The sequence below is a fragment of the Cyanistes caeruleus genome, chromosome 4, assembly GCF_971803275.1.
Source record: "Cyanistes caeruleus chromosome 4, bCyaCae1.hap1.1, whole genome shotgun sequence".
In the NCBI taxonomy this organism is placed as follows: Eukaryota; Metazoa; Chordata; class Aves; order Passeriformes; family Paridae; genus Cyanistes; species Cyanistes caeruleus.
This window is the reverse complement of record NC_141704.1, coordinates 6,812,065-6,839,772: the sequence shown is the minus strand read 5'-3', so window position 1 is coordinate 6,839,772 and position 27,708 is coordinate 6,812,065. Positions and strand designations below refer to the sequence as shown.

General features: G+C 41.8%; 1 protein-coding gene and 2 long non-coding RNA genes across 12 annotated transcripts; 1 reads left to right on the top strand and 2 right to left on the bottom strand.

Annotated features, from left to right (window-relative positions):
* Nucleotides 1-930: 930 nt before the first annotated feature.
* OPTN (optineurin) lies at nt 931-17,951 on the bottom strand. 10 transcript variants are annotated; one of them, XM_086886528.1, is made up of 14 exons: nt 17,144-17,951; nt 16,306-16,482; nt 14,466-14,668; nt 12,179-12,334; nt 11,051-11,127; nt 8,881-9,012; nt 7,737-7,818; nt 6,360-6,475; nt 5,570-5,719; nt 4,536-4,629; nt 3,713-3,871; nt 2,908-3,038; nt 2,091-2,170; nt 931-1,913 (listed from the first exon to the last, which is right to left on the bottom strand). In XM_086886528.1, exons 1-14 carry the CDS (start codon nt 17,283-17,285, stop codon nt 1,792-1,794), a joined length of 1,821 nt encoding a protein of 606 aa, XP_086742654.1. In that variant the 5' UTR covers nt 17,286-17,951; the 3' UTR covers nt 931-1,791. The 10 variants fall into 10 exon arrangements, with proteins under 10 accessions (XP_086742654.1, XP_023774497.2, XP_023774498.2 ...); XM_023918729.2 differs by having other exon boundaries at nt 8,881-9,015; nt 17,316-17,951; XM_023918730.2 differs by having other exon boundaries at nt 17,316-17,931.
* LOC147653408 (uncharacterized) lies at nt 16,956-25,307 on the top strand. Its single transcript, XR_015286077.1, has 2 exons — nt 16,956-17,971; nt 21,752-25,307. It is a non-coding gene; the product is annotated as an uncharacterized LOC147653408 (long non-coding RNA).
* LOC147653407 (uncharacterized) lies at nt 24,725-27,708 on the bottom strand. Its single transcript, XR_015286079.1, has 4 exons — nt 27,662-27,708; nt 26,800-26,892; nt 25,831-25,893; nt 24,725-25,660 (listed from the first exon to the last, which is right to left on the bottom strand). It is a non-coding gene; the product is annotated as an uncharacterized LOC147653407 (long non-coding RNA).

Here is a 27,708-nt window from a genome sequence, read left to right as displayed (position 1 = left end):
TTGGTCAGTTTTAATTTGGTACAACTATAATTCTACAAAAAATACCTCTGCAGATGAACAAGCTCATTGCTGGACTGCAGTTAGTAATGACAACAAAAAATAATCTTCCCTGTAACATGATCAGGCTTCAGTGCATTGTGGCTTTATTCTTTGGAGTTCCTTACCCCTCCTGATTTGAACTATTAGACCCGTCCTTTTATCTTTCTATGAAGACCTATTTCATCTAAAGCCCATATTTTCCTGCTAGCATTCATTCCTGCGCTAACATCTCCTCTCTCTGAAACCCCCTTGGATGATTCATTTTGACTTGACAAATGCATAAATTACTCCTTCTTCGGCCTTTCACATTGATTTTCTGTGTTTTCATTAAGGTTAATACTTCTCAGATGAAATCAGCTCTATTATCATTCTGTTAGTCTGCTTCTGGCCTAGCAGCATTTCCATCAGATTTTAATCATTGCAGAATCTGTAACTGTCACAAAGCTCCCATAATAAAATGGGATTCAGGGTAAAAAAAGCCCATAAATCCTACTGTCATAAGGAACCAATTAAAAGCCAGTAAGAGATTGCATCTGCTGGGACTACTTGTAATTGATGAAGAAGGTTACAACAAGGCTCAGGAATACCTCTTCACAACAGTCAGCTCTTGTGTTACCTGAAATTATGGATGAAGCTATAGATGAGCTATAACAGAAAATAAGAATCAAGAGTCTAAAAGTGATAATTAGAACAATAGGGACAACAAACAAAGCAAAAAATTTACTTGAATTACAATGGTAAAAAAGGGACTGTCCCCCTTTTGTTGAGATAAAACCACCTGTGAGAACAAAAATAGAACTAATCTACTACAGCTGTTTCTAGACAAGCTTTTCTGGCATAGGAATTCACAATTCTGTTTCAGTCTCCCAAGTATTCACAGGCACAGATAAATTTATAATTGTAATAGATTTATTTTGATACGAGAAAATCCACTATACTCTCTTTAAATTAGGTTACATCCATCTCAGTGCTTTCTACCACAATACTGTACAAGTTCAAATGCTTTTATTTTAATAAAGAAAAATTAAAACAACATCATAAAAATTAACAGTTCTAGAAAACCAAGTGACTTGAGTACACCAGGAGCTACATATATCAGACCTAGCTGATCCATTTTAAACCTTACCCACATCTGGCTAAAGCAAGAAGTTACATAAGCCATCAAAAATTTAACATCAGATTAGTATGGTCACAAGGGCAGCAATGAAATGGCCATCTGGAGAAAGAGCAGGGTTCACTTCAAATGCTCAATGAATATGGCATTATTCTATTTTGCTTAAAGCTTCTCAAACATCTTTTCTCGTGTATTACTTTCCTGGTATATAGTATATAAGAGATGAAGTATTTACAGCCTCACATATATTTGGTATTTATATATATATATTTGATCAGTAAATATCTCATCTCTCCTCTGACTTCAGTAATTCAGCCCCATTCTGCAGATTAGCCATAGAGCAGAGCACTTCAGGGGAATGTTCCTGAAAGGTTTCATAGCAGCAGACACACTGCGTGTTCTCTAGCACATCCATGTTGTTAATCTATGAAAACTCCTTCCCTAAAGCAGATTACAACAAGATTAGTGACTACAGGGCAGGGGAAGAGTTTTACCCTTTTCACATTTAATTAATAAGCAAACCCCTGAAAACCTCCTTCATAGGACGTAAGAGCTGAGCACTATTTGAGCAAGAAGGTAAAAAACCCAAAGTGTTTGGCAGGTGAAATTCCCAAAGACAAAGAACTGGAGGGCATCACTCAATTAATGCAGTCCATAACGTGAATCTGCAGTGTGTCCAAATCAGGTAGAATTTCTTCACATTTAGGACATGAATAAATTGAAATATTCCGCTGCTCTGGCCAGTCTTGACTATTAGTTCCTGCAAGCAGAGAAGAAAAATTATTAACTCTTGTATTACCCAATTTTGCTCTCTGCAGCTACCCAGCTGCCAGAATAACCACAGGGAAGCTGTCTGCAGCCAATGAAAGCTGGTTTAAGGGAGTGGGGAGCCTGAACCTGACCCCGACCCTGAGGGCTAGGAAGGTGCTTGCAGTACCTCTTTGGACAAGATGAGGTGAGTGCTCTCGATCTGGCATCCTGGCTCCGTGGCGACTCTGCATCTCTGCCAGAGAGGTTCTGTGGATAAGAAGTCAAGGGCTTTGAAGACAGACTCCTGTCAACTGGTCATGCATTTAGTTCACAACTGCTGCTCAGAAACAGGACTAGAAATGCCACTGCTTTGTGAGATCATGCCAGAGGTCTGCTGAAATCAGTGTCATGCAAATGACACCAGCAGCAGGATTCGGGCAGCCACACACCTAGGGATCTAGGGCACATTTCTCTGGAAAGCTCCAAGGACTCTCAGCTGTTCAGAGAAAATTGCAAATTTGCTTTAAGTAGAAAACAAGTTGTACCATAAAAAGGACTCAGTGTACATTTAATGTGAAATGTAACTTGATTCAATTACCACTGTACCCAGAACTGTGTACTCACCACTGCCTACTGGAGAAGCAGCAGGTATTCCTGGCACACACACAGAGCAAGATTTGCTGCAGATTCACAGCTAAAATTGAGGCCAGAACCCAAAGAAACTCACATGGATCAACAGAGAGAATCTACCAAGCATGAATCACCCAAAATGAAAACTTAATAAGGCACCCAACTAAGAACTAACACACTTTACAGAGATACTACCAGAAAATTGAGAAGGAAGCCAATTCACTTTTTTTCTCTTTTTAAAATCAAATTAAGCAAGAAATGTCTACAAAGTTATTTGCCTTTCTACTGAGATGCTCACAAGACAATGCTGGTCAACACCAGTACACAGAGTAACAGGACTGTGCAAAGGCAGTTCAGCTGAAGTCTGTTCTCACCGGCCAAGATCTTCAAGGTTTTGTTGCTCTTTTAGTAGGTATGCCAGCTGGACAGCCAACTGCTCCTTCTCCTCATGGATCTTCTCTCTTGCTGCCCTCTCAGCATGGAAATCAGAACAATAAACCTCCATCTGATCAGAGAAATGAGATCAGGCTGAAAATTTTTAACTTTGACTGAACCATATTTGTATATGTCAAAATCACAAATCTGTATCATAAACTGCAACTACTCAAAACACCACACACTGCAAAGCCAACACCTGCACTTCTCACAAGGTGAAGGAGACCTAACAGTTTCTGGACTCTGTAAAAGATACTCAAAGTGTCTTACTTGGGACATGGGTATTGCCTCTGCTGTGCAGAAATGAGGCACAGATGAGCAGTGACGAGGTGACTTGACTGATTACACTGACAAATCTGTGGTTCAGATAGTGGAACCAGGCCAAGATGCTGGTCCTTAAATGCCTTAAATGTGAGGAAACCCTTTTTAGTCACTTAACACATGCTGGTTTGAGTAAAGTCATTCCTATAACATATGCAGTGATTCTTAAGCCAGTGGTTCTAAATACACATCTACTCCCAACTTCTGTTTGTTGAGCCAGACTCCAGTATACATAGTTCCTCCTACAGAGCCCTAGAATATAGTGGGTAAAGGCTCTGCAGGGATCTGCAAGGCAAGCCAAGTAAGGGGACTTAAGCTTTGAAGCTGAGAAAACGTATTCAGCATTTCAGAGTGAGCCATTAAATTCCTCCTGGTTTCTGAATATTGGGTGGGGGAAGTAGACAGTTTGTGAAGAGCTGATACCTGAGCACGGAGCACAGACATAGTTTCAAGGTCCTCCTCTTGCTTAGCAATTATCTGCTTCATTTCATCTATCTGGAGCTGCTTTGCAGCAAGGGCTTGTTCTGCCAACTCCACCTTTGCTGTCAGTTGTTCCACCACAGCTTTATCTACTCTGTCCAGCTGCAAAGAAGAACTGTGATTATGAGATGAACTCCAAATTTGACCCTCCTCAAAGTTAATGTTTGCTTCTTACTCCTCCTGTCCTTGGAAAAGGACACCAAAGGAACTTGAACTAAGCCAGCAGTGGTGACTGATATTTTACCTTGAAGATTACTTTTGCGCTTTTGAACTACATTGTATCAAGTTGAAAGACAACCCCCTAGTGGACACTGTAAAAGACCTTTTCCTAGTTTCTGAAATTACACAGAACAATATGGCACTTCCATGGTGGTTCAGTTCCTAACAAGACCTCACTGTGGCAGACATTCTATTTAAGAATACATTTAAAAAATGTTTAGAGACTTACCATCCCACATTTTTATAAATGATGCTGCAGGAACACTGATGTATCTATCACTTCTGTCTAAGGACTGGACTCTATGTTGCACTGCACTGCAGATTAGACCTTACCCAGAAAACACCATGGAAGTACTGATGTGTGGATAAAGTTTTCTGTAACTGACAGCACAGGATCTATGTTTATCAGACCAGTGCTGCTATGTTGCATGTAATTATATAGAAGGGATGACAGTTGTTTCCTGCCCAAATTTGATTCTAAAGATATTCTTCCATCACTTCTGCCTCACCCCTAATTAATTATGATTTCTTCTTGTGATGAATTTACCTCTTTGAGTTTCATTTCATCAATTTTTTTCATGGCCTCAGTGAGTTCTGGAAGGAGTTTGCTATATGAATCCTGAAGGTTATTGTATCTTGCCCTGTTTATGACAAGAAAAGAGATGAAGGTTTTAAACAATTCTTTGACATCTAAATTATGTTAGAACTTAAGCCACTACCAGCTCCTTGCAAATGAGTCTGCATTTCTGGTGAGAAAAAGTCATGCTCTCTGTCTCAACATCTCTCTTCCAATGAGTTGTGTGCTGCTCTATCCATGGATTGAGTACAAACCAGTGTCCTTACTGATCATGTGCATTTCATAGTGAGGAATCCATCACTCAGTATTTTTATATGAAGCTCACAAATTCTGTTCAAAATATAACACCCTTCTTAGGAAGACATCCAAGTCTTGACTCAGACTTCAAGAGAAGGAGAATTCATCAGAATAACCAGACACAGACTCCAAAGATAACAAGCAGCTCCTGCAGTAGCTGAAGATGTGTCCTTCAGGAAGTTCAGCCTCTCTGAACAGCTTGGACTGACATTTTCACACTCCTTACATGGAATGCACATGAAAGGGAGTGGGGAGCCAAAGCAAACAGCCTCACTTTACCTCAGCCTCACCACACACTTGACTCTCCTAGTGCAAACATATTGTAGGTGCAAACACCTCTTCATTAAAGTCACTTTCCGAGCACTGTCACCACTTGACTTGTCCCTGCCCTCCAGGACAAGGAGGGCATTTACCCCAGCTAGTCCATGGCACAGCTGTTGTCACTTCTCTGCTTCCTCCACTTGTATGACACACCCAGCTCTATTCCACCTTTGATTTTATGACTGAAGGAAGATACTAGTCGGAGTTGATAGCTCGAGTATTCCTAAGTGAAGGGTTCAGTAGATAAAAGAATACAGACTTCTACTTCATAATGTACAAAGATAGCATAGTTTCAAAGGGTGCAGGACACAAAAGGCCAGGTTCCCTTGGACTTCACTTCTTCACTGACAATACCTTCCTGGAATACAAAACCAAGTCGTACTCACTTTTCTTCATGTGTCTTGGCTTGTTCCAGCTTGACCTCTGCCTGCATGCTCTCAACCTGAAGTTCCAGCTTCTTGATGGTGTATATTAGCTGCTGCTTCTCCTCCAATTCCGATGCAGCAGCCAAGCTTTTTCTTTCCAGTACCTGGCATCTGACAGAAAAGAAAAAAGGTTGATCTCTTCTGTTCACTCTCTCCTGATGGATTTTTCCCACAAAGCATATAGCTAAAATAATATTTGTATGGTTCACTTTAAAAGCTTATTTTGATGAAGAACATGGAAAGACAAAAATCAGTCTATACACAACCATCAGAAAACTTTATTACTATAATGGATCTCAAAGAACTGGAATTTGATAGGAAGTTAAGCAAAAAAATTAGGGTCTTGTAACCACTTTTATAACCTAGACAATTTTCTTCAAAAGCCCAGACAGCTAATGTGAAAAGGCTATAACCAAGTCCGTTGACTTTTTCCCCTAAAGCCAGAATAGGGATTGATTATGTGAAGGAGAAAACAGAAATTATTTTTCTTTACATCATGAAAGGTTAAAACCCAAATCTTACAATTCAAGGCACTGAGGTTCTATTTGTAGAACTAGGTTGGTAGCTCAGATTTTCTGACAATTGCTGTATTTCTGCACTTCACCACTTACAAAGAAAGAGCATTTCTTAACAGCACTTATATGAAACAGTTATTTGATATTTGTAGAGCTGGTGAGTTTCCCAAGATGGGAGTTGTCGTACAAGTATGTACTGGGTGCCATGACAGAACTTTTGCTTTTCTGAGCCTTACTTTTCTTGAAGTTTCTTCTGAATCAATTCTGCTTCTTTTAACTTTTCATGGGCTTCCTGAAGCTCTTTAAACAGAGCACAAACTTGCAGATTCAGGGTTTCTACTTCACTGCCAACCTTTTAGAGAAAAAATAATGAAAATTACATATGGACAATTCAAGATAGTAAAGTTACAGGCTAAGAAAGATAAGAAAGAAATCTCACTCTAGAGAAAACAGCCTAAGTTAGTTTGCACGGTTACAGTCTATACTCAGTAATAAGGCCTCATCTACAAGGCTTTACAATTATTCCACACTATACCCCCCACTGTTCCACTAACGATCTACATTTTACCACAGAGTCAGGTAACATGAACTCTGCTGACAAGAGCCTCTGAAGAAACACAACAGTGTACATGGAAACGGCTGCCAGCACAAGCACAAGCGCTGACCTCAGTATCCGCTTCAATGAGGAGTGTCAGGCCCAGGCTGTACTCAGGCAAAGTGGAGATAAGTGCACTGGAAACATTAATTAACCAACACATCATCTGCTTTCCCTTGGAAGGGCATCTCTTGGCCTCACTGCAGACTGGTCTTGTTAAATCAACCCAACCCTGACCTAAAAGTCTTGTGTTGACCTTCAGAAGGGCACAGGTCTGCAGCAGGTCCCAGAGCATATTTCCAAGTCCCATGCAGCACTGCAGGAACTCACACACCTCACATACAAACACTCTTAGTTGTCTGTATTATGCAGTTTCACTGAAGCAGAATGGACCTCTAAGGCTATGGGATTGCGCTCTCAACTCACACAGAAGCTTACAGCTGCAGGCACAGAAGTTTAAGCATCTGACTGGAGCTGAATCCCAGCCCCAGCATTCTTTCAAATCTTAATTGAAAACATCAGGACTAAGTTTTTGCCTGGAACTGTGTCTCAATCCAAGACAGTTATGCCCCACCATTGTAATCCCTCTAAAAACATGAACAACCCTAAAGCAGGTGCCATATGAGCTCCACATTTAAAGTCTGTTTTACAGTATGCCGTCACTGGATTCTGATCCAAAAGCTGCCCTAGGCAGCAGTGAAGAAATTCACGCAGTCTAGATGATTTCTGGAGCTAGAAATTACTGTATTTCTCTCTGTTTACTGGGCATGGACAGGGCAATGTGGTATAACTGCGGTTATGCCAAGCCTCCCAAATACTTGGTCCCCAATTCTACCCCTCTGCAGTGGCTTGTGTAATTTGGAACCACATCTAAGCTACATCAAAGTTCACTTCCATTACCCATGCAGGACAATTACCCCTTGCTCCCTGAGTGCAAGTGGAAATCTAGATGCTGAGGTTGGTGACCTCAACAAGTCAGCTGTATGGTGTTTTATCTTGGCTGAGGACAGGTACTTACAGCTTCTGAACTCTCTTCTTCCTGTTCAGTTTGTGTTCCACTCTCCAGGCAGTTTCTGGTGTCCTTCTCCAGCTTTGACAGTCTGGAAAAGAGAAGGAGCCAATAATGATGGATTTGGCTTATGTACTCTCTTTGTAACATCACAGCTACAAAAAAAACACAAGGCAGAATGAAAAGCACAGACATGCACAATGATGGAGGTTCCTGAAGAACACAGGACACTGTGTACATTTAATTAAAATGGATGTGTAAGTCTGCAGGTGTGGTGAAGGTCATGACAGTCAGTCCAAAGGGACTGATCTTTGGTACAGTCAAAAACTGCCAGCTCTTTGGAAATAGGTCATTCTGTTCACTGAATCCAGTGATTAGTATTGCCTCTGTTTTCCTGTGGTATTTTCAGTGGCTGAGGTTTCTAAGAATTGTTTGGTTATTTGGCTCATTACCTCTTCTAGGAAGACCACATAGAAGCAATTACTGACACCAACCTTTCATAGTAGATAATGTCCAGCAAGTCTTACTCTGTCTCTGTGAAAAGGGGAGCTGGAACTGCTTGGGGAATGTGCCACTTCTGAACAGTTGTGCTGATTTACACCCAGAGAACTGAGCTGAGACAGACACTCATACAGGTCTCAATGTGAAAATTCTCTCTCTTAGAAAAGTTTGGAATTAAACTTTAGACATTTCTAAGGAGCTTTTGCAAGCTCACACACTGCTAAATGTAGCCTGTCAATATCACGAAGAGGACTATAATCCTGTTTTAGACATAGTGATTTGGTTAAGGCTGCACACAGAGATGATTCATACAAAACCAAGTTAACTGTGGAGGAGTGAATGGAGAGAACAGCCTCAACTAGTCATCCTGTCTTTCTGAATAACGCAGGGATAGTTCAAACACTAGAGGAAATGGGTAACTTGCTTTGATCTGTGGCACTTCAGGAAATCAAAATCTCTTTTGCCCATGGAAGAGAACTGTGGTTTATCCCCATATAGACAACCACAAATGTTATTACAACTCAGTGCTCAGGAAATTCCCCATCCAAATCACACTGGTATTCCAGCTTGCTGCTGATCATTCTGAGACTTGATAACTGCAACAGCCCTGAAAGAAAACAGCTCTAAATGTTACAGCGCACCTACTTCATACCTCTCTTTGTGATCCTGCAGCTCCTTCTCAAGTTCTTCCCTCTTCTGAGTTTCATTTCTAAGGCAGCAGAGCAGCTGGCTCACAGTTAGCTCCTCAGACTCCAAATTCTTAGATTCATCTGCAGATTTGCTCCTGCTTCAAACCAAACCAGATATAAATAACAACAGCTACCCCTTCAGCAGTGCACTCCCTTAACCCTAATGCTGGGATTCAGTCTGAGAGGCCACCATTTCACACAGTGCTGGAAACCAGTGCTCTGACCAAAGGCTCATTCCCGAATCCCAAGAGCCAAGACCAGTAGCCACAGCCCTTCTGAGTGCAAATGAAGGGCACAGGCAGTCACCTTCCAGCTGAGGGAACAATTTAGCAATTAAGCAAGAAAAGTAAAAGCAGCCATGACAATACAAAACCAAATTCACTTATTCAGACCTCTTTTACAGCACTTTCTGCAAAGTCCTGCTATCTATTCCTACAAACATTTTTTTTCGCAATAAAGCACAGAACATTTTTATCTCTTCCTCACTCCTTTACGGAAAAGAAAGCATATCCCACTAAAAATGGTCATCAGAAATAACTTTTATTTTTCAGAAATAAATATCTTTAATGTTTCACCCTCCTCAAATTCTGTATTTATTTTCAAAATCGTATTATTCTACTGTAAATTGAACCAGAACAAATACAAAGCTCCAGATAATAGGGTAAGTGATAAAATACTGTATTCCATTACAGTATTTTATGTCCATCTAGACAGAAAGTCAAAATCCCCAAACTGTATGGACAACAGACAAGTTAGACTGTATATTTCAGTCTCAGCTGTAGAACAGCATGTGTTAAAAATTCTACTTTTGTTGTTCAGAAAAGAAAGCAGAATCTTCTGTGTGCTTCTGAGAGCTAGGAACCTCTGGTGAGCAAAATTCAATGCCCAAAAGACAGTGTTCAGCCAGGATATTTTAAGTAAATAACTTTTATCAGGGGATTTTTAGTGCAGTTCTACCCTTACAGAAATAAATCCATCCTGAGTGGATCACATTTCTTTGAACCTGTTAACAGCACCCATCTAAAGTTTCAGGGCTGGACAAAGACACGTGGTGACACTGGAAATATTTAAAGAGGTATCTGTTCTTGTAGATATGGCCCAGTTTCTCCTCCAAAGGTAAGCAAGTTCCACAGGGAACATCTTCTCATAATCAGTGTTCTCACAAGCCACAACTAACAACAAGCTTAATACTCGTGGCTTGGTCTGTGATCAGCAACTCTCAGTTTTGTCCACAATTGTAACACCCTTTTTTTTTTCCTCCTTCAACTTCTTATCTGAATGCTGAGGGACAAGCTTCTGTGATACTACACTGAAGCACTCTTCTCCCTTGCAGTGACATAGGAAGTGACAATACAGAGCACAGCTTTCTGGCCTGCTATGTCTTAGCACTTTTTGTACCCTTCCTTTTCAAAAGCAAAGGCACAAAGTAAGCAAGAGCTCAGCCAAAACCATCTAGCTGCTAAATTGGGCAGTATCCAAAATGGAAAGTTGAACAGTATCAGATGTCTATGTCCACAAGGTGTAAAGGTTCAGCCAGGGGCAAGAAAGTCCCTTGTGTCCTGGAGCTGATGTAAAGATCAAATTTTGAGAAGTAACCTGAACAGAATGCTGGTATCTTAAACCCAGTAACCTGAAAAGCAAGGACTGTATTGCACTGTGTCTACCCCATCATGGATACACTTCATACCAACTACAAACAAACGGGGTCAGATATGAAAGACTACAAGATCTCTGACTCTTACTAACATCAGTATAATCAGGTAGACGACAGATACTCTATTAGATGGTTTCCAATGGTTAGGAGGGAAGAAGTCCCTGCAGCCTCTTTCTTTTCTGTTTGGCCTCCCTTAAAAGCCTGAAGAGTTGGCAAGTCAGAATGTCCATAAATGCCTGACCAGCTGGCCAGAATATGCACTCCCTCTTGTCAGCTAGTAAAAATTGGAAGGAAAACTGGCAGAGTGCTGGGGGTCTTACCGCATGCTAGGAAGGTAGAGCTAATGCAATGGAGGAGTGCAAAGCCAAAGAAAAAGAGGATCTTCTAGTGCATTCCTCATAGAAAGAAGTTCCCTTACACTGAAAATGAAACCCAAAGCAGAAGTCTGAATCACACATATCGCACAAGAACCTACGTACATGTAGACAGCAACATTACTGGGCATTTCATCACTATTCTCTTGATGTTCCTTTGCAGTTCTATTTATTTCTCCTTCCTAGGAGAGAAAAAAAACACTGTTAGCTCAGTATTTGGAATAAGCAGGACAGGGTTTTATTTATTTGAGTTAGGAAAAGAAGAAAAACAGGGAGAATTGCTATCATGGCAATACAGATAAATAAAAAAACTCCTACAGATCATCCTCATGTTTGGAAATTCTTAATTTAAATATTTCACATGCCTTTCCCTGTATCTCTTACAGCTTGATTAGAGAATTGAGACAACAATGAGATTTGCCCTTCTCCATTAATCAGCAACTTCCACAGCCACTCTCCCTTGTGAAGATGACTAAGCACCACTGAGCAAGTCAATGGCACTGCAGGTGACATTCAACATAAGCCTAGAAACTACTCTTCAGCCTCCTAAAAGCAGTCTTCTTTCCCACGACAAACCCCACTCCTTGATCTTTGTAGCCCAAAGGAGACTCCTTCTATCAAATTAAAAGGAGAATGCACCCCTGAGTTTTCTCTGACAACTCCAAACAAATTTTAATTACATTTTTTAAATTTCTTGTTGCACATCTCCTTTTCAGAGAGAGGATATGGGGAATAGAAAGATAGCAGAAGCTGCATTTTCACATTTCAGTTTGCCTGTGAAGATTTTCCAGATACAAGAAGAGTAAAGAAAGTAGATTTTTATGCCTCTAGGGAATAATCTCTAAAGTTTTGCACTTAAGTTTTTTTTGTCTGCATCTCTACTTACCTGTCAGTAGGAAGTAAGCCGCATTCTCAAAAGAAAATGCCCTATCTATGCACAGGTGTTGCCCCTTAACAAAACATAGTACTGATGGATGTTCCCAGAAATTCCAGCTAAGACAAGACTTAACATTTTTAACTAGTGCAATAGGGCCTATCTATGAAATTAATTTACTTAGAGCTTTAAAGTGGAAGGACAGAAATTAATTCCAAGCCCTTTACCACTACCTTTACACTACCTTGTAATCCACAAGTGCTCTACGACAGGTAACGTAAGACACCAATGAATTACAGAATTATTTATACTGGCACCTGGCTGCAGGTTATTGTGTTCCTGTTATTCCATTTACTTACAATCATCCCAATCTCCACAAAGGAATCCTCTGCTGAGATGTTCAGCTTGACCTGCAGCTCTGAAATGATGGCAAGCAGATCTGCCTTCTCAGCCTGGAGCCGCTGCACCTGGGACTTCAGCTGCCTCACTTCCTTCTCGGGAGCCGTGCAGCCCTCCTGGGATAAATGTACTCTGCATTAGCCAACCCAAAGGGAACACCAGCCAAGGAGCACACAGCCTGAACATAACAGCGTCCTACATCCCTTCTTTCCTGTTCAGGCTTGCCTGAAAACCCCACAGGACAGCCCCCTAAACTATTTTGGTTCACTCAACAGCAACAAGTTTCAACTGTGAAACCAAGTTAATCAAACACTGGGCATCCCACTGCTGGAAAATATGGGATTGGTTCTCTGAATGCACAGATAATTAGGATGTAAATCTTTGCCTGAACCTATGCTTGTTGCTACCACACAGGGTATCAGCCAACCTCCAGAACTATTGCATTTTTTCACCCATATCCCTATTCCTCTTTTACTAAATCTAACTAAGATTCAAGGGAGAATAAACCTGTGGGCAGCGAACTTTCCAACTTACCCCATTTTTTGCCTTTCCCCACCATCTAGCTTCTTTGTACCCCATTTCCATCTGCAAATCTTCACAATTCCTTGACCTTCACACGAAGTCCTAGATCCCTTCCACAAAGTCTCTGTTCCTCAGAGATTTTCCTCAAACTTATCCACTTCCAATCCTGACTATCTCCTTTACCTTCTGCCTCCTCCCTTTCTCTAGGTTACTCCAAACCCTCTCTTAAACCTCTACATGACCAGCAAGACTAATTTTTCCCTCTCCTTTAAATGCTACTCCCCATTATGAAACTTTCCTGTGAGGTTGTTTCTTCTTCATTTTGTCATCTGAGCTTCCACCTCCTGATAATACCTTTATTACATCTCATACCATCAATGCAAATTCTGAACAATTCCTGGAGTTTGAATTACATTCTAAGTTATGATTATACCAAATCTCCAAATTATCTCTCTGCTGCTGTCTTTTTTTTTTTTTTTTTTTTTTTTTTTTTTTTTTGCTTATACTGTAAGATGATGCGTTTAGAGTCAATTCCACGGAAGGAGAGAGATTTTAGATTTCTCAAGCAGGCTGGAAAACTCTGGCAACAGCGTGCTTTAGGGCTTTAGGCATTCAAAGTACAAGAAGTTCTACAGCAGATAGAAGGATTATAAATCCTCTACCTTCCTTTAAAAGATATTCCAGAATTATGAAATTCTGAATGATTTATGAAATCCTGAATTTACTTGACAATCCTGAAACACAACTTACAGCCTGAAAAGACCAGGTAAGTAATACTTATACTATTTAAACATGGCTTTTCTCCCCCTTGCATGTTCTAAGCTTACTGGCTGATTTTGATTTACATGCTGAAATAGTTTTTACAGAGTTCCATAAAACAGTCAGGAGAGGAGAGGAGAATCTACTAGAGATTCTGTTGAGAAAAAGGTTAATACACTCATCCTTTATCAAACAGAGAATTCACATGGGTCCTGGAGGCACCAGTCACCAGAATGCATCAGTTTGGCTCTGCATGGAACTTCTTAAGTAACTTTTCACATGACCATTTGGGACACAAAGCAGGTTTTGTTTTGATCAGCTTTGCCCACAGACGCCTTCAGTACCACCTGCAAAAAATTGCCTGGCTACTGTGCAACCTGCAACATTAGAAATGATGTGTAATCGAGCCAAAGGCAGGACAGAGAGAGAAAGCTCAGACTCAAATGGAACAGCAGAAGCACAAGTCTAATCTGACCTCAGTAAAAGAGTTTTCATGAAAGAGACTGATATAATAAAAATAGATGACACCTAATTTTTTTTGCTTGTTTACATGTCAACTTCTCCCTGGAAACATAATACAAAAAGCAATTAAATGAACATGAGGGACAGATAATCTAACAAATAAAGGGAAGAATAAAGAGATATCCAAGAATAAATGAAAAATTAACAAGAAATGCTAGTTCTTATTTATTATGTAAAAAAGTTTAACTATTATTGTTTATTAAATGCTGAAAAAAAAAGTAAATTATCTCAAGTGTGCCATAATTTTCTGTTACTACACTCTGAAAGGCCTCACTTTATAAAGTAAGTCAGGTCAAGACAATTACTTAGAGCTAAGGATAAAAATGGAGATGTTAACAAATCTCTGAACCATCCCAGTGCGATGAACCCTAGAATCATAGAAGGGAATGCTCCAGACTTTCAATTAATTCAAAAGCATATCAATCTAACCAATTACTTATTTACCATTTCAGTTCCTTCTTCTCTTTCCTTTAACCTCTGAAGTTGCTGCTGTAGCTGTTCATTTTCAATGCACTTGGCCTGCAAGCACTGCTTAGCCTCCTTAAACTTTAACTCATAAAATTCTCGTTCTTCTTTCTGCTTCTCTCTCCAGGTGGAAAGCTCCTCATAACGGTCCTTCATAGCTTGGTTGTGCAACTTCATGGCTTCTGAATGGTAGCCAGAGAGAAGACAGTGAATCACACTAATACTCTGTCCATGAAACAGCAGATTTCCACTACACTGAGCTCAGCATTCTTCAGCATCAAATGGGTTGGCAATAATTGGGTATGAAATGTGAGCCTCTGTCTGGCGTACCTTAAATACCAAGCCAAAACTAAACTTATCCTAGTCCTTTAGCACTACAATAAATAGCTCTGAATCCACTGCTGAGATCACATGCCCACACTCATGGACTTCTTGACTTTTTCCTAAACCAAGAAGCCAGAAGGACTGTTCACAAGAGATACCTGGTATTTTGCTGTGTGTAGTATTTACATGATCAGCCCAAATGAAACTGCTGAACAGAGCTTCTGAAATGACCGAGACCTGGCAGGGAAAACATCCTAGACTGGTAAATAACTGCATGGAAACAAATGCTATCAAATCAAATGTATCAAATAAGCCAAACAATGCTGTCCCCCAACATTTGGTTAAGATGCAACTGCAAGCATTGAAAAATATACCAAGCAACTTACAGCCAAGTCAGTTCCCTGTAAGTAACTAAATCAGTATGTAACAATACCAGTCTTACTAATGCAAAATGCTTACAAGACTCTTAGGAAGAGTCAATGAAATTATTTTAGACATGCTTTTTTTAAAACAACCAACTCAAAGCTGGCTGCTTAAAAATCCTTTATACTTGTACTTTCCATTACATCCGTATGTTATATGTCATAAATCTTTCAGGTTTTGAAAAATAAAAAAAAAAATAGTCTGGAGAATGATTCTGCAAGTTATGGGTTAGAGCAGCTGTAAATATGTCCCAGAATATTATCTTATATAAGACATTTTAGCAAAATACCAGATACACTTCTACAAACAACTTTCCTGCTAGATTCCCATGAGACAGAGAACTTGGACCATGTCCAAAAGTGATTCAGGAAGCATTTAAACACCAGTGTAAAATCACAATACAGGAGATATGTGACCTCATGTTCTGCTGTCATATAAACAGTGAGATACCTCTGTCTTCTACACAGAGAACTCTAAAGATCCCCTCAGTTTTGCTGTAACTGTTTAAAGAAAAGAACCACCTAAATTCCAGATCCAGAATTAAATCTATCTCACACAAAGGACTCAAATCATCAGGGAAGGCTATTGGTTTCTCCCACATATACCCTGCCATAGCCACTACTCCTTTCTGAAGTACAGAAGGTTCAGTACCCACCCCTCCTAATGCAGGTTTGGCAAAATGTTTGTAATGGAGCCAACAGTTTTACAATAAAAACTAAAAAAAAATCTTTTAGAGGTTGATGAGCAAATAGCACATCATAGAGATTTTTCATGTCACCTTCTAAAATACACAGTGCTATACTGCTTATGCATGAAACTCTAGAGCAAGTAAGTTACCTTTACATTGGGCTGCTCTCCCCCTAATCTAACACACCAATTCAATTTGATGTGTGCTACCATCCTATTGATGTGTCTTATCAAACTGGCATTGTCACTTGCTGAGTTGTTTATACAGCGAATGCTACCCAGCAAGGGCAAACAAGCACAGAATTCATACTCATGGGACAAAACAAACCCTTCAGAACGGACTCGGGGCTCTTGCATTTAAAGACCAGCTCACGTGCACATTCACCTTTTAACTCATTGTTCTCAGTGATTAGTTCTTTCATCTGCTGCACCATCTCTTCCGGGGTGTAGGTGCTAAGGGCTGGGGCAGCCATGCTGTCCATTCCATTTTCTATTTTACTCTTGGAATGCTCTCCATTTTCAGCAGGACGGCCCTTCAACTTGCTGGACATCTCTGAAGCAGCTGTTACAAGGTTTGCCAGGTGAACACTTTCAATTTCGTGCCGAATTATGAAGAAAGCATAATCACACACTCATTTTATTAACACATGCAAGCCACCATGCCCTGTCACAGCACAGAGGCACCTTCAATCCCTCTAACCCCGCTACACCAGAATATCCATGAGTCTACGTTAATCCCCCGTGGGCCTAAAACACATGGCCCCGAAGACGTCTTTCGGGCTAACCAACTCGTCCTCAGGAGCCCACTTCCCTGGGAATGAAACGAGACTCCCGCCTCGCCCCCTCCGTTCCCAGCCCTGACAGCACTCGGGCCCCGCCGCCCGCCCGGCCCTGTCGGCGCCCCGGCGCCGCCTTTCACGCTGAGAGCCCGTTTCCGCTGATTTTTAACTTTCATTTTCGCTTTCATGTCCCCTTTTCCCGTTCTCCTGCATACCCCACCGCGGCGCTGGGGAGGCTGCGGCCCCTGCACCGGCTGCTGCCCGGGCACGGCCGCTCCGTCCCTGGGCCAGACTGGCCCCCGGGAGCTTCAAAACGGCATTTCCCCGCCTTGCCCTTCCTTCCCGCAGGCCCACCCCGGATCCGCCGAGTCACCGGGCGAGCCCGGCCATGGCGACCGCCGCCCCCCGCTCTGGGCTGGCCTCAGGGACCCCGTCCCGGCTCACCCCTCACGGCTCGCCCATGGCAGCAGCGGCCCCGCTCAGCTGACGGACGGACTGCCCGCCCTCCCCCGCCTCCTCCTCCTCCTCCTCCTCCTCCGCGGGGACTTCCCAGCTCCGCGCCTCCCTCCTCCCGGACACGCAGCATTCGCTTCCTTCTCGTTCTCCCTGCTCCCACCCTGAAATCCGGCGGGAGCCAAGTCCCCCATGGAGCAGCAAGGTCGTGAGGGGAGCTCTTCCCCTCAGGGGGAAAAGTCCAGCGGGTCGATGAGGTTGGAAAAGAACTCTGAGATCTTCGAGTCCAGTTTATGATTGAGCACCACCTTGTCAAGCAGGCAACGGCACTTCCAGACTTTCCTTTACAGTCACCTCCAGGGACAGTGACTCCACCACCTCCATGGGCAGCCCGTTCCAACGTCGAATCACCCTTTACGTGAAGAAATTCCTCCCAATGTCCAGGCTAAACCTTCCCTAGAACAGCTTGAGGCCATGTCCTCTCATCCTGTCGCTGATTTCCTGGGGGCAGAGCCCGGCCCCCACCTGGCTACACCCTCCTGTCAGGGACTTGTAGGGAGCGATGAGGTCACCCTTGAGTCTCCTTTTCTCCAGGATAAACAAACCCAGCTCCCTCAGCTGCTCCTCACAGGACTGATGCTCCAAACCGTTCCCCAGCTCCGCTGCCCTTCTCTGAATCCCCTGCAGCACCTCAGTGTCCTCCTTGAACTGAGGGACCCAGAACTGAGCACAGCACTCGAGGGGTGGCCTCACCACTGCCCAGTGCAAGGGGGAGGAATGGCTTCTTCTGGCATGAGGCCTAAAAGACAGGATCGAGAGGTAGGTGTGAGGTGAACAAAAGGGAACATTATTTCACAGGACATTTTAATGATTTTTGCCACAGGATCAAATCAATTAGGAAGGGGTTTGCCGTGCTGTGGGGATATAGTCCATTAATGGCTGTCAAACGATGTGGCTGGATGTAGTATCTGGCCCTGGAATCTTTTAAACGCCAGGTCCCAGGGATGGGTTTATCTGGGGTCATTCACCCTGTGCAGCCCGGTGCTTTGTGACTGTGCTTAGCAGGATGTGGGCCCAGGAGTACCTCAACTGCCTGGTCTTAAGTAATAAAACCAACCACAACGTTTTGGTTCCTTCGTTTACAATGTGAAGAATTGTAGCCATTGTAGCTAAAATGTCAGTTTCTGATGTGGAAAATACCAATCTTTCATCAAAGCAACCCATAGCTCAAAAATAAGCTCCTTTGATTTGAAAGTGCTGCTTTGCCATCTCCTAGGAGTTGTGAACTGTCTGTTGTTTGATGAAATCCTGCCTTTCCACGGGCTGGTGTCCCCAGCTGCCCTCCAAATGCCACAGCTAGGGATTTCCTAGGATGAAGGAGAAAAGTAAGGTGCTAGCAGATGGTGGATGGTGGACACTGGTAGGAAGGAGTCCTTTTACAGGTTCAGCATTTAAACAGGGTGCAAATCTCCCAAAAAATGAAGTCAGCAAGCATTTGGGACCACGTACATGGCGAGGAACAGGTCTGATAGCAGATTTGTGCATGCTGAGTCCATAATCCATGTGCTTTTTGCTCACACTGCTAATGAACAGAGTCTGTCTCCTTGATGTTACAGTGAAACCTTCTCTGTGTGAGGGAGTGTGATCTTGGAATTGCTGTCATCTCCCATCACTGCATCTGTGGCTGGATGTTAGACCGGAGTGCATGGGAGTTACAGGGGCAATAAAGGAACCTTCTGAGAGACTGAGGAACAGAATTACCAGCAACCCATCATGGCTGTTTATTTGAGCTCTGAGCTAAGTTCTTGCAGACAGCAAGACCTTACTGCATGTGCAGCAAAGAAAATTGAGTTTTACTTGTCAGAGGAGTTTAAATAAATTTGCTATTTTTTTACACTCCTAATAGCTGTTCCCTCAGTAATCCCAGGACTGGTTTTAGTACCCAGACTTAATTTTTGGGAACAGGTCTTATTTTAGCCACAAATACCCAAATTCTGGGGGAGCAGTTTATCTTTTCAGTGTGTGCTTCACTGCCAGTAAGATTTATGTATGTCACAATTCTTTGAAGAGATCCAAATGTAAGAGTAGTCCTTGCTTGCTGTTCTAAAATTGAAGTGGGTTGACTGGAAGCAGAAGTCATATATCTGATTCTGAGGAATGAAACACTTTGCTTTTTAAAAGCCAAAGAAAAATTAGAGTCCTTGTAGATATGGAAAGGAGATAAATAACCAAAGAGGCTTTGTCAAAAATAAAAAATATGAGATGATATATTTACATGAAAGAAAAAATGGTTTCTGTCTAAGGAAGATTAAAGTGTTTGCACAAAACTTCTGTTGCACATAGTCTTGTGGGAATACAAGGAATAAAGCAATTGTTTGGGCTCACCTATTTTATTTAGATTTTTTTTTCACCACAGTTTCTCATGTAATGAATCCTTTAGTCCATTCGGTATGTTACACGTGACACACAGAAATCAGATATATGGGCTCTGTGTAGGGAGGAGATCTGTGCTGGTTCTCCTGGTGAGTGGTCTGAACTGCTGGGCTGAGTTAGAAGTAGCCCATCTCTCTATGCTGTGCTGTGTGGCACAGATAATAAATATTTGTAGGTAAGAGGTTCAAAAGTTTCCCAGACTACTCCATAACATTTGTTTGCAAAAAAAGATCTAGGTCATCTTTGGGTCTGAGGGCTCAGATGCAGTCTGAAATGAAGATGCAGTCAAGTTACTTAAGAAATTTCCATGTGGCATCTGAGGTATGGAAACAGTCTTTGTGTACACCCTGACTCCCTAGCAAATGTGGGATAATTCAGTTTAGCTTAGTCTGAAATAATGGAGAATTGTGCTGAATTATCACATCATTCTGGGCTAACATCTTACGTACTGTTTTTGCAGTTATCTAGGAGCGGAGTTCTGAGAATCAGCCAAGGCTTGAACTTTGGAAGGCTTTGGTACAAAGAACACCTATCTATGAATATCTCTACATATATACATTCAGGACTTATGGTTTATCTGTCTCTCTGTCTGTTGTGGATTATGTGGAACTCATGTGCCTCTGAAACTCTAATATTGGCTTTACTCTTCCTATCTTTCAAGTCTCAGCATTGCCTTCTTGACTGTTGCTGCAGTAGGTGCTGGAAACTCCTGATTTTGGCCAGGATCCCATAGATAATGTACAGATATAGCCCAGAAACTGACCTCTCTCTCAGGACACAAGGAATATGCACTATCCTGGTCTGGATCACTTCTGAGCAGCTCAGGTGCCTAAAGAGGCTTTACTTTATTCTGCCACAGAGCTATCTGCATGTCTGTGGAAGAACTACTAACCTTGATTAATACCTGGGCTTCTTGCCAGCGTAAATGCTCGAGTGTTTGCTGTGACTTCAGATTTGCTGATTAAGCCTAATTTCCAACTGACAGGTAATTTGAAAACACCATAAAGATATGTTCTTTGCAGACTTTCAGCAGACTAAGTGGAGGAGAGGGGTTGTTATAAAGCACATCCAACTTCTGCAGTCAGCAGTACTCTGTGATGAATGTCACCATAACCTAGAGAGAAGTAAGATCATGAAATGCATTCATTGCTTCCATCAGTTAAGTGCTACCATGGCCTGGAGAGGGCTCAGAGCCAGCTGGTAAAACTTTACATTAAGCAGTGTTAGGCCTTAGATTATCATCTACAGTAAAACAGCTACAAAGAGCATGAAAGTAAGGTGTATGATCTAAATGTTTATCTGCCACTGACAAATGGTATGACATGTTAAATCTGGGATCATCATGGATTTTTGATTATCAGTCCAGTATTGAACCTATTACTATTGATACTGTTCTTACCTTCCACAGGAAATTAATAAAAAAGGAAGTCCAGGAAGCCAAAAGATGACAGAAATAAAGTAGTAGGAAAAAAAAATGACCCGAGGTCCTATTTTCAATCTAATAACCCAGCTGTGGGCAGAATATGCAAAGCAAAGGTAGTGCCAAGAATGTGCCTAACTAACTGCTTTTGGCCCGTTGCAAGTTTAATGCAGTATGTTGTGTACCTCTTTCCCTCCTCATACTGTCAAATGGGTAACTTTTACAACTGCAGTTATATAACTCTCCTGTGCAATGACACAGGAGAGCAAATATGGTCTAGTGCAATTTTTGGATGATCTAATGCAAAGACTGCTGGCATGTAGGGAAATTGTAAGGTCAGGGTTTTATTTTTCAGATCTTTCTTCCTCTAGTGAGTTGCAGTTTGATTGTGACAAGTTGCTGGAATTCTTCAGCAGCTCTGATTTCTTTATTGAAGCCAACTCATTCTGTCACCAGTCAAAAATATTATCTGTAATTTTTTTTCTAATAAAATAAATTTTCTAATAATTTTAGTGATTTGAGTCAAATTAACAAAAGTATCCCACTTATCCTCAATCTAGCATGAGCAGCAGCCGTGAAAAGTATTCCACACTATTTCCTCTAGGTACCTGGCCCTGCCTTAGAAGCTCTGATGACAAAGTAATTTTTTGCCTGTCAGTAAGCTGCTTTAGAATTTTTGCAGAGGAGAAGAGCAAAATATTAACCACAAGTCTGGTGGTTTTGTGATTTTGTCTTTGTCATTGCAGAAGAGATGAACTGACTCATGATTGTGGAATAACTACCACAGACAGCACTGCAGGGTCCTTGTCCAGGCTGTCTTCTCTTTTGTGACCGCTCAGCAGATACTGGTGTCAACTCAGGATGCAGTACTTTTCATTTAACAGCTGCCATGCCAAAAATAAGATGGATAAATGTGCAGAAAAGCTAAAGACCAAACTGACTTACCAACCTTTTCTCTTTCCAATAGATGGCAGCAATTCTCTTTCCAGATCATCATCGGTCGAACAGGTCAGGAGCTCCAGAATACCAGAGTTTAAAAATACAGGCATCTTTGCCCTTTTCTTTTGCTCTTTCTGAGTGTGAAATTTGCACCAAGAAGGCAGTGGACTGAAAAAATGTCTGAAGCCCTTGGAATGTGGCAGTGCTGCCAAGTACAGCCATGCCAGGAAAACACTGGCAGATCAATGAGCAAACACGACCCAGGGCTCAGAGGTGGGGGAGGGAGGTTTACTTTTTGCCTTAGGATGATCAACAGTAAAAGTGGGACTATTTTAGGGTTTAACTGAGAAGGAATTGGAGAGCCATGGAAGAAGGGGATGGAATGTGAGGATTCCAGGTCAGATGGAGAAGTCTTGGACAGCCAAGGAGCAATGACAGTGCACCTTGTAGAGAAAGAATCACACACAGTGGACTGTCCAGCACAGCAGGCTTCCCTTGGAAGAAGTGACTTCTTAATGTTTGTATAAATCTTCAAGAGGAAATTTAACGTGAATGGACTTGAGGAAGTCTCTCTTCAGAAAGTACTGTGGCAAAAATCTCTCACAGATAAGAATGTTTCCTTTATCCTGTAATGCATGGGTGTTTGTCATTAGAAGAGAACAGCTCCATACGACCAAGTGGGCCATGGGGAGGGATGAGCCAGGCTCCCATCATACATTATGACATAAAGAATGCATTGCTTCCTGGCTGCAAAGAGATGGTCAAAAAGAAAAATATTTAGGTGTAACGTTATTTTAAGTGTAAAAAAAGCATTACATTATTTTTAAAACATTATTTTAAAAAAACATAGCTCTCAACTATAGCCTGGAAGAAAATGAGTTCTTCCTCAATTTTACTGCTTAAATAATTTTTTAAAATATCTTCCTAATGTTTTCAGTTCTACATGCCCCTTCTTTTTACCTCAAATGTCCTGCTAGGATTTTTGGTTAAAGAGCTCTTCGACTCCACAAGCTGCTTTCCTGCTAAATGTGGAAAATGTCACTCTAGTGGGTTGTGTAATTGCACTCCTCACTATTTCTCTTTTACGCAATCTGGAGGAGGGAAATAGTGCTACCCCAGTGAACTGAGCTGCACTGGTATTTTTGATGGGATGCAGCAAAGACAAACCACTAGAAGGAAAATTCCAGAACGTTATGGACGTTGTTACAGTATAGCATTTCCCAATAAGACACCCCAGATCACACTCTTGATAGGACCTAACTTGATTTTTTTTTCTAGAGCATCTTCCAGGCCTACAAGCCATGAACTTTTAACAGTTCTCAGGATATGGGACCATATCCTCATCTTGCTCTTGAGATACTGTGGTTTCTGCTGGGTGGAAATGAAGTTTGTAAGCACATGTCATAAATTGCAGTCTTTCCCTGATCATTTAAGAGATATTCTCATGTTGCAGCCTTGGCTTGTCTCTGTGATGACTGTAGGAGTACCTCAGCATACCTGGGAATATAACTGCTGCAAGGAGGCTTTGATTGCAGTTTGTATGGTGTTTAAGCCTCATTGAGACAGCACTGCCATTGAAAGAAGTGCAAGTGGAGACATACAGACAACCAGATCCGAGTGGACCAGGCCAGAGGTTTTAAACCTGGATCAGTTTTTACCTAAAAGAGTTTTGCTTGTGCTGACTCAAAACATGCTCACATGGTTAAGGTAGAAGGCTGGGGAGAGATAGCCTTTGGACCTGTTGGAACAGGTCCAGAGGAAGACCATGACAATTAACAAAGGGCTGAAGCACCTCTCCTGTGAAGACAGGCTAAAAGAGTTGGAGTTGTTCAGCTTGGAGAGGAAAAGGCTCTGGGAGACCTTATTGAAGCATTTCAATACTGAAAGGGGGCTTGTAATAAAGATGGAGAGAGACTTTTTAACAGGAGTACTAGCAACAAGATAAACAGTTTTAAACTGAAAGAGGGTAGGTTTAGAGTGTACTTAAAGAGTAATTATTTTTGCAAGGAGGGTGGAGAAAATGGGCCCAAGTCGACCAGAAAAGCTATGGATGGATGCTCTATTTCTGGAAGTATTCGAGGCTGGGTTGGATGGGGCTGTGAGAAGCCTGATCTAGTGGAAGGTGTTCCTGCCCATGGCACTGAGAGACCAGTGGATACTGGGAATAATTTGGTTTGCAAGAAAAAGTAGAGAAGGAGAATTTTTCTGAGGCTATTTGAGGCAGTAAACTCAGACTGAAATTTTGTGAGGAAACAAAGTACTTTTCAGGCAGTTGAGGGCGCTAAGCACTTCTGAAGTGAGGTTGGCGTTCTGCAGGTTTGGGCTTTAAAGTTACAGCACTAAAATGCTCTAACCACACATAGCACTGCTGGTGAGCAAAGCCTGGGAGGGGACTCAGGGTCCAGCATAACCAATAGCTGAAAAATGACAGACCCAGAGCTGGTTAAATAACTGCTTATGTGCTTCAGTACAAGCATAAATTTATTGCCTTGATTTTAATGGCACCTTGAAAGAACTCTGATCACTGATTTCCTCTTCTGAAGCAGCAGGGTTTTGTTTATTTATTGCAATTTCAATTAGAAATAGAAACCAGAGAAAAATGTTTGGCTCATATATCTGTGTATTTGTGATTCTGGTCATCTTCTGTCAGTTTTCTCTCATCCTGGTTTTATCATTATCACAGATCTGCTTCTTTGCATGACACACCTTTGCCAGAACCACCCCCTATAGCTGTCCCAAATGTCCCAAGAAATGTCCTTTCCTGTGGTGGAATCTGCATTTTGGGGCATCTGTTCAGGTCTGGAAAAAAGACACAGTAATTTTGTTTCACCCAGACTGTGATGCATGATTATTTTTAGGGATTTTTAATATAAATCAGATTTCTCTGGATTCTCATTTATCTTGCATTGATTTCTCTAGCTTATTCAAGCTTCTTAAAATTGTTCAGTGGTTTTTGTTTGTTCACCACTTTTGATTTGCAAATCCTTAATTCCTTAGTGCTTCTAAAGCTTCTTAGGACACAAAACAATGTGTCTGATTTGTTAACTCTTATTATTACCTCTAGTAGTATGAATAAAAATTAGTTTACTTTGATGAAATACACTTAATACATGCACTTATTTTATTAAAGTCAAATAATTACTGCAACTAAAGTATTTCTTAGTTGGATACTTCATGTCTTTAGAAGAGAGGTTAATCTACTTATTGTGGCAGTTATTTCTGTAATTTTTTCAGCTGTAAAGGGACATCTTGGCTTAGAAAGTTAAGGATTTTTGAGTCAGCCTTGTTTTCATCCACAGAAACTTTGATCTGCATTTTCAAGTACTGGTAATTAAATTAAAGGACCTGTGACTTGCAAAGCCATTTGACATTGGGCATGTAACTAATCTCTCTTGGGTACACATGTGCATGGTGAATTCCCACATGGTGGGTGATAAATGTCTTAATTTAGGGTTTGTGTATGACAATGTGGCTATGATGGTGTCTCCTAACTTGAGTTGTGCAGAGCCTCGAGGCATGGCAGGGGCCACCATTTTTTGTTCAGGTGCCCTGGCACCCAAGGCTCTACATTGTGTCATGGAACAAATGTCTTCCTCTGTGTCTTCTGTGACCACACAGCCAGGCTGCAGCTGGCATGGGACCTTTGGGAGGGATCTTCCGTTCATCCCTGAGCACAGGACTTGGCTCCTGAGCTGCTGAGTGCCTCGGTTTCCCTGCTGAGGGATGAAGCACAGAGAAATGATTCTGCAGAGAAATGGCAGAGTATGTTTCCCTTGTCCCATTATGCTCTTCACTGAGAAAACATAATGTCTCCGAACTCATAATGTGGGATTCCCAACCCATCTAAGCATTTCCAATAATATAAAAAATGCCTTTGGCAACATACAAGTTCCTCGTGGTAGAGCCAGGCAGCACAGGGACGATGTATTTTCTCCACATGAGGAAATACCTAGGTATTAAGGGGAGAGATATGCAAAAATCAAGTCCAGCTGCCTGATGAGATGCAGACTGATACCCAGATGTCAAATGGTTGAATCCATGTTGTTGCCTGTCATATCCACTGAAAAGTGGATTTCTCAAGGGGTAGCCTGTGGGTGTTCCCAGTGGCAAGTGATCTCTCTTGGGTGTCTCCTACTTAACATATTGGCTATCTTTGGCCTTTGGATGCTCTAGGCAGTACCACAGTTGTCAGACCCAGCGGGCTGTTTGAAGAGCATGGACCTCTGGGCACATCAGTATCTCACAGGTGTGACCCATGAGGTCTGTGGAATTCAACAGCATGAGACAGAGGCATTTTATCCCTCCTGACAGCCTTTCTGCCTCCCTCTACAACTTTGATCTTCTCTCCCCAGCCAGGAGCAGACCCGGGTGGGGTTGATGGCTGGAGGCTCTGTAACCAGCTTCTCCACTGGAGGCAGACTGTGCTTCCTGAATCAGGCAGCCTTAATGACAAATCGGGGAGGGGATGGATGCCACAGACAGACACCACTCTAAATCCCTGCTGCTCCCTAAAGTGACATCCAGCCAAGGAATAAAGCAGATGAGGGAGAAGACCTTATAATCAGGTTTACAATTTGATCAATTAATATCATAGCTGCAATCAGCTAGTTACAGAGATGGGAACAAGCTGGTGTCATAGAAAGCCAGCTATAAAAAATGTGTTTCTAGACATGCTGAGTTCTGTGAGGACAGAGAAACAGCCTATTAAAATATCTTATTAATACACAGGTTGTAGCCTCAGAGCTGCTGCTTGCTGTATATGTATTTTATTGTTGTTTCTTTGCTGGCTTATGTAAAGGGATATTGTTTTATTTGGGTTGATTATTGGATAATGTAGTGTACAAGACGAAAATACTTGCGGTTGCTTCTATTTCCTCAGCTCCCTCAAAGTGAACAGGACGTGATGCAGGCCCAAACAGGAACCCAGGCAGTTTCTTTGCAGTAATTCCTATCATAGAATCATAGAATATCCTAAGTTGGAAGGGACCCACAGGGACCATCAAGTCCAGCTCCTGGCCCCACGCAGGACAAGCCCAAGAATCCCACCCTGTGTCTGAGTGTTGTCCAAGCACTTCTTGAACTCAGATAGGCTTGGTGTTGTGACCGCTTCCCTTGGGAGCCTGTGCCCAAGCACCCTCTTGGTATTGTGTTTTCTGTCTCACTTGCAGCCACCTCTTCTTATTTCTCTGTTTTCCCCCAGCTACCTGAATTTTTTGGTTGGCCATTAGGTTAGAGGGTACAAAGGAGAAAGGGTACATGGCCTCAACTCTGTGCTGAAGAGAAAGAAAAGTCACTCTAGTGCTTGAATTACATCATAACTTCTGTCTATTCATTTATTCAAGAGACAATGAAAGAGGAAGTAAATTTAAACATTTTTAGGCACTTTCTCTCACTGAAGGGTTAGGATACTATTAAGACATTATTATTTTGACTATTACATTATTTTTTCCTTATGCATTTATTAACCTTCCAATGTCAGAGTAGGGTTCAAGTGACAGAGTTCCTGTCCAGGTCCCATTGCCTATAATTCTTCAGGAAAAAGACCTGTGACAAAATCTGAATCAAGCCCAATGTCAAACATCACTAATATCAAATATCTCTGCCACTATTCCCAACAAGATTTCTGTTTAAGAGATTGTTTCTACTTTCAGTTTTTCACAGTGCATCACTGAGCTCCCCCTGATGCTGTAGTAAAAGCCTATAGATCTATGCACAACCTGTTCTGTTTTCTGCAAGTTTTTTTTCTTGGCCTGATAACTTTCCC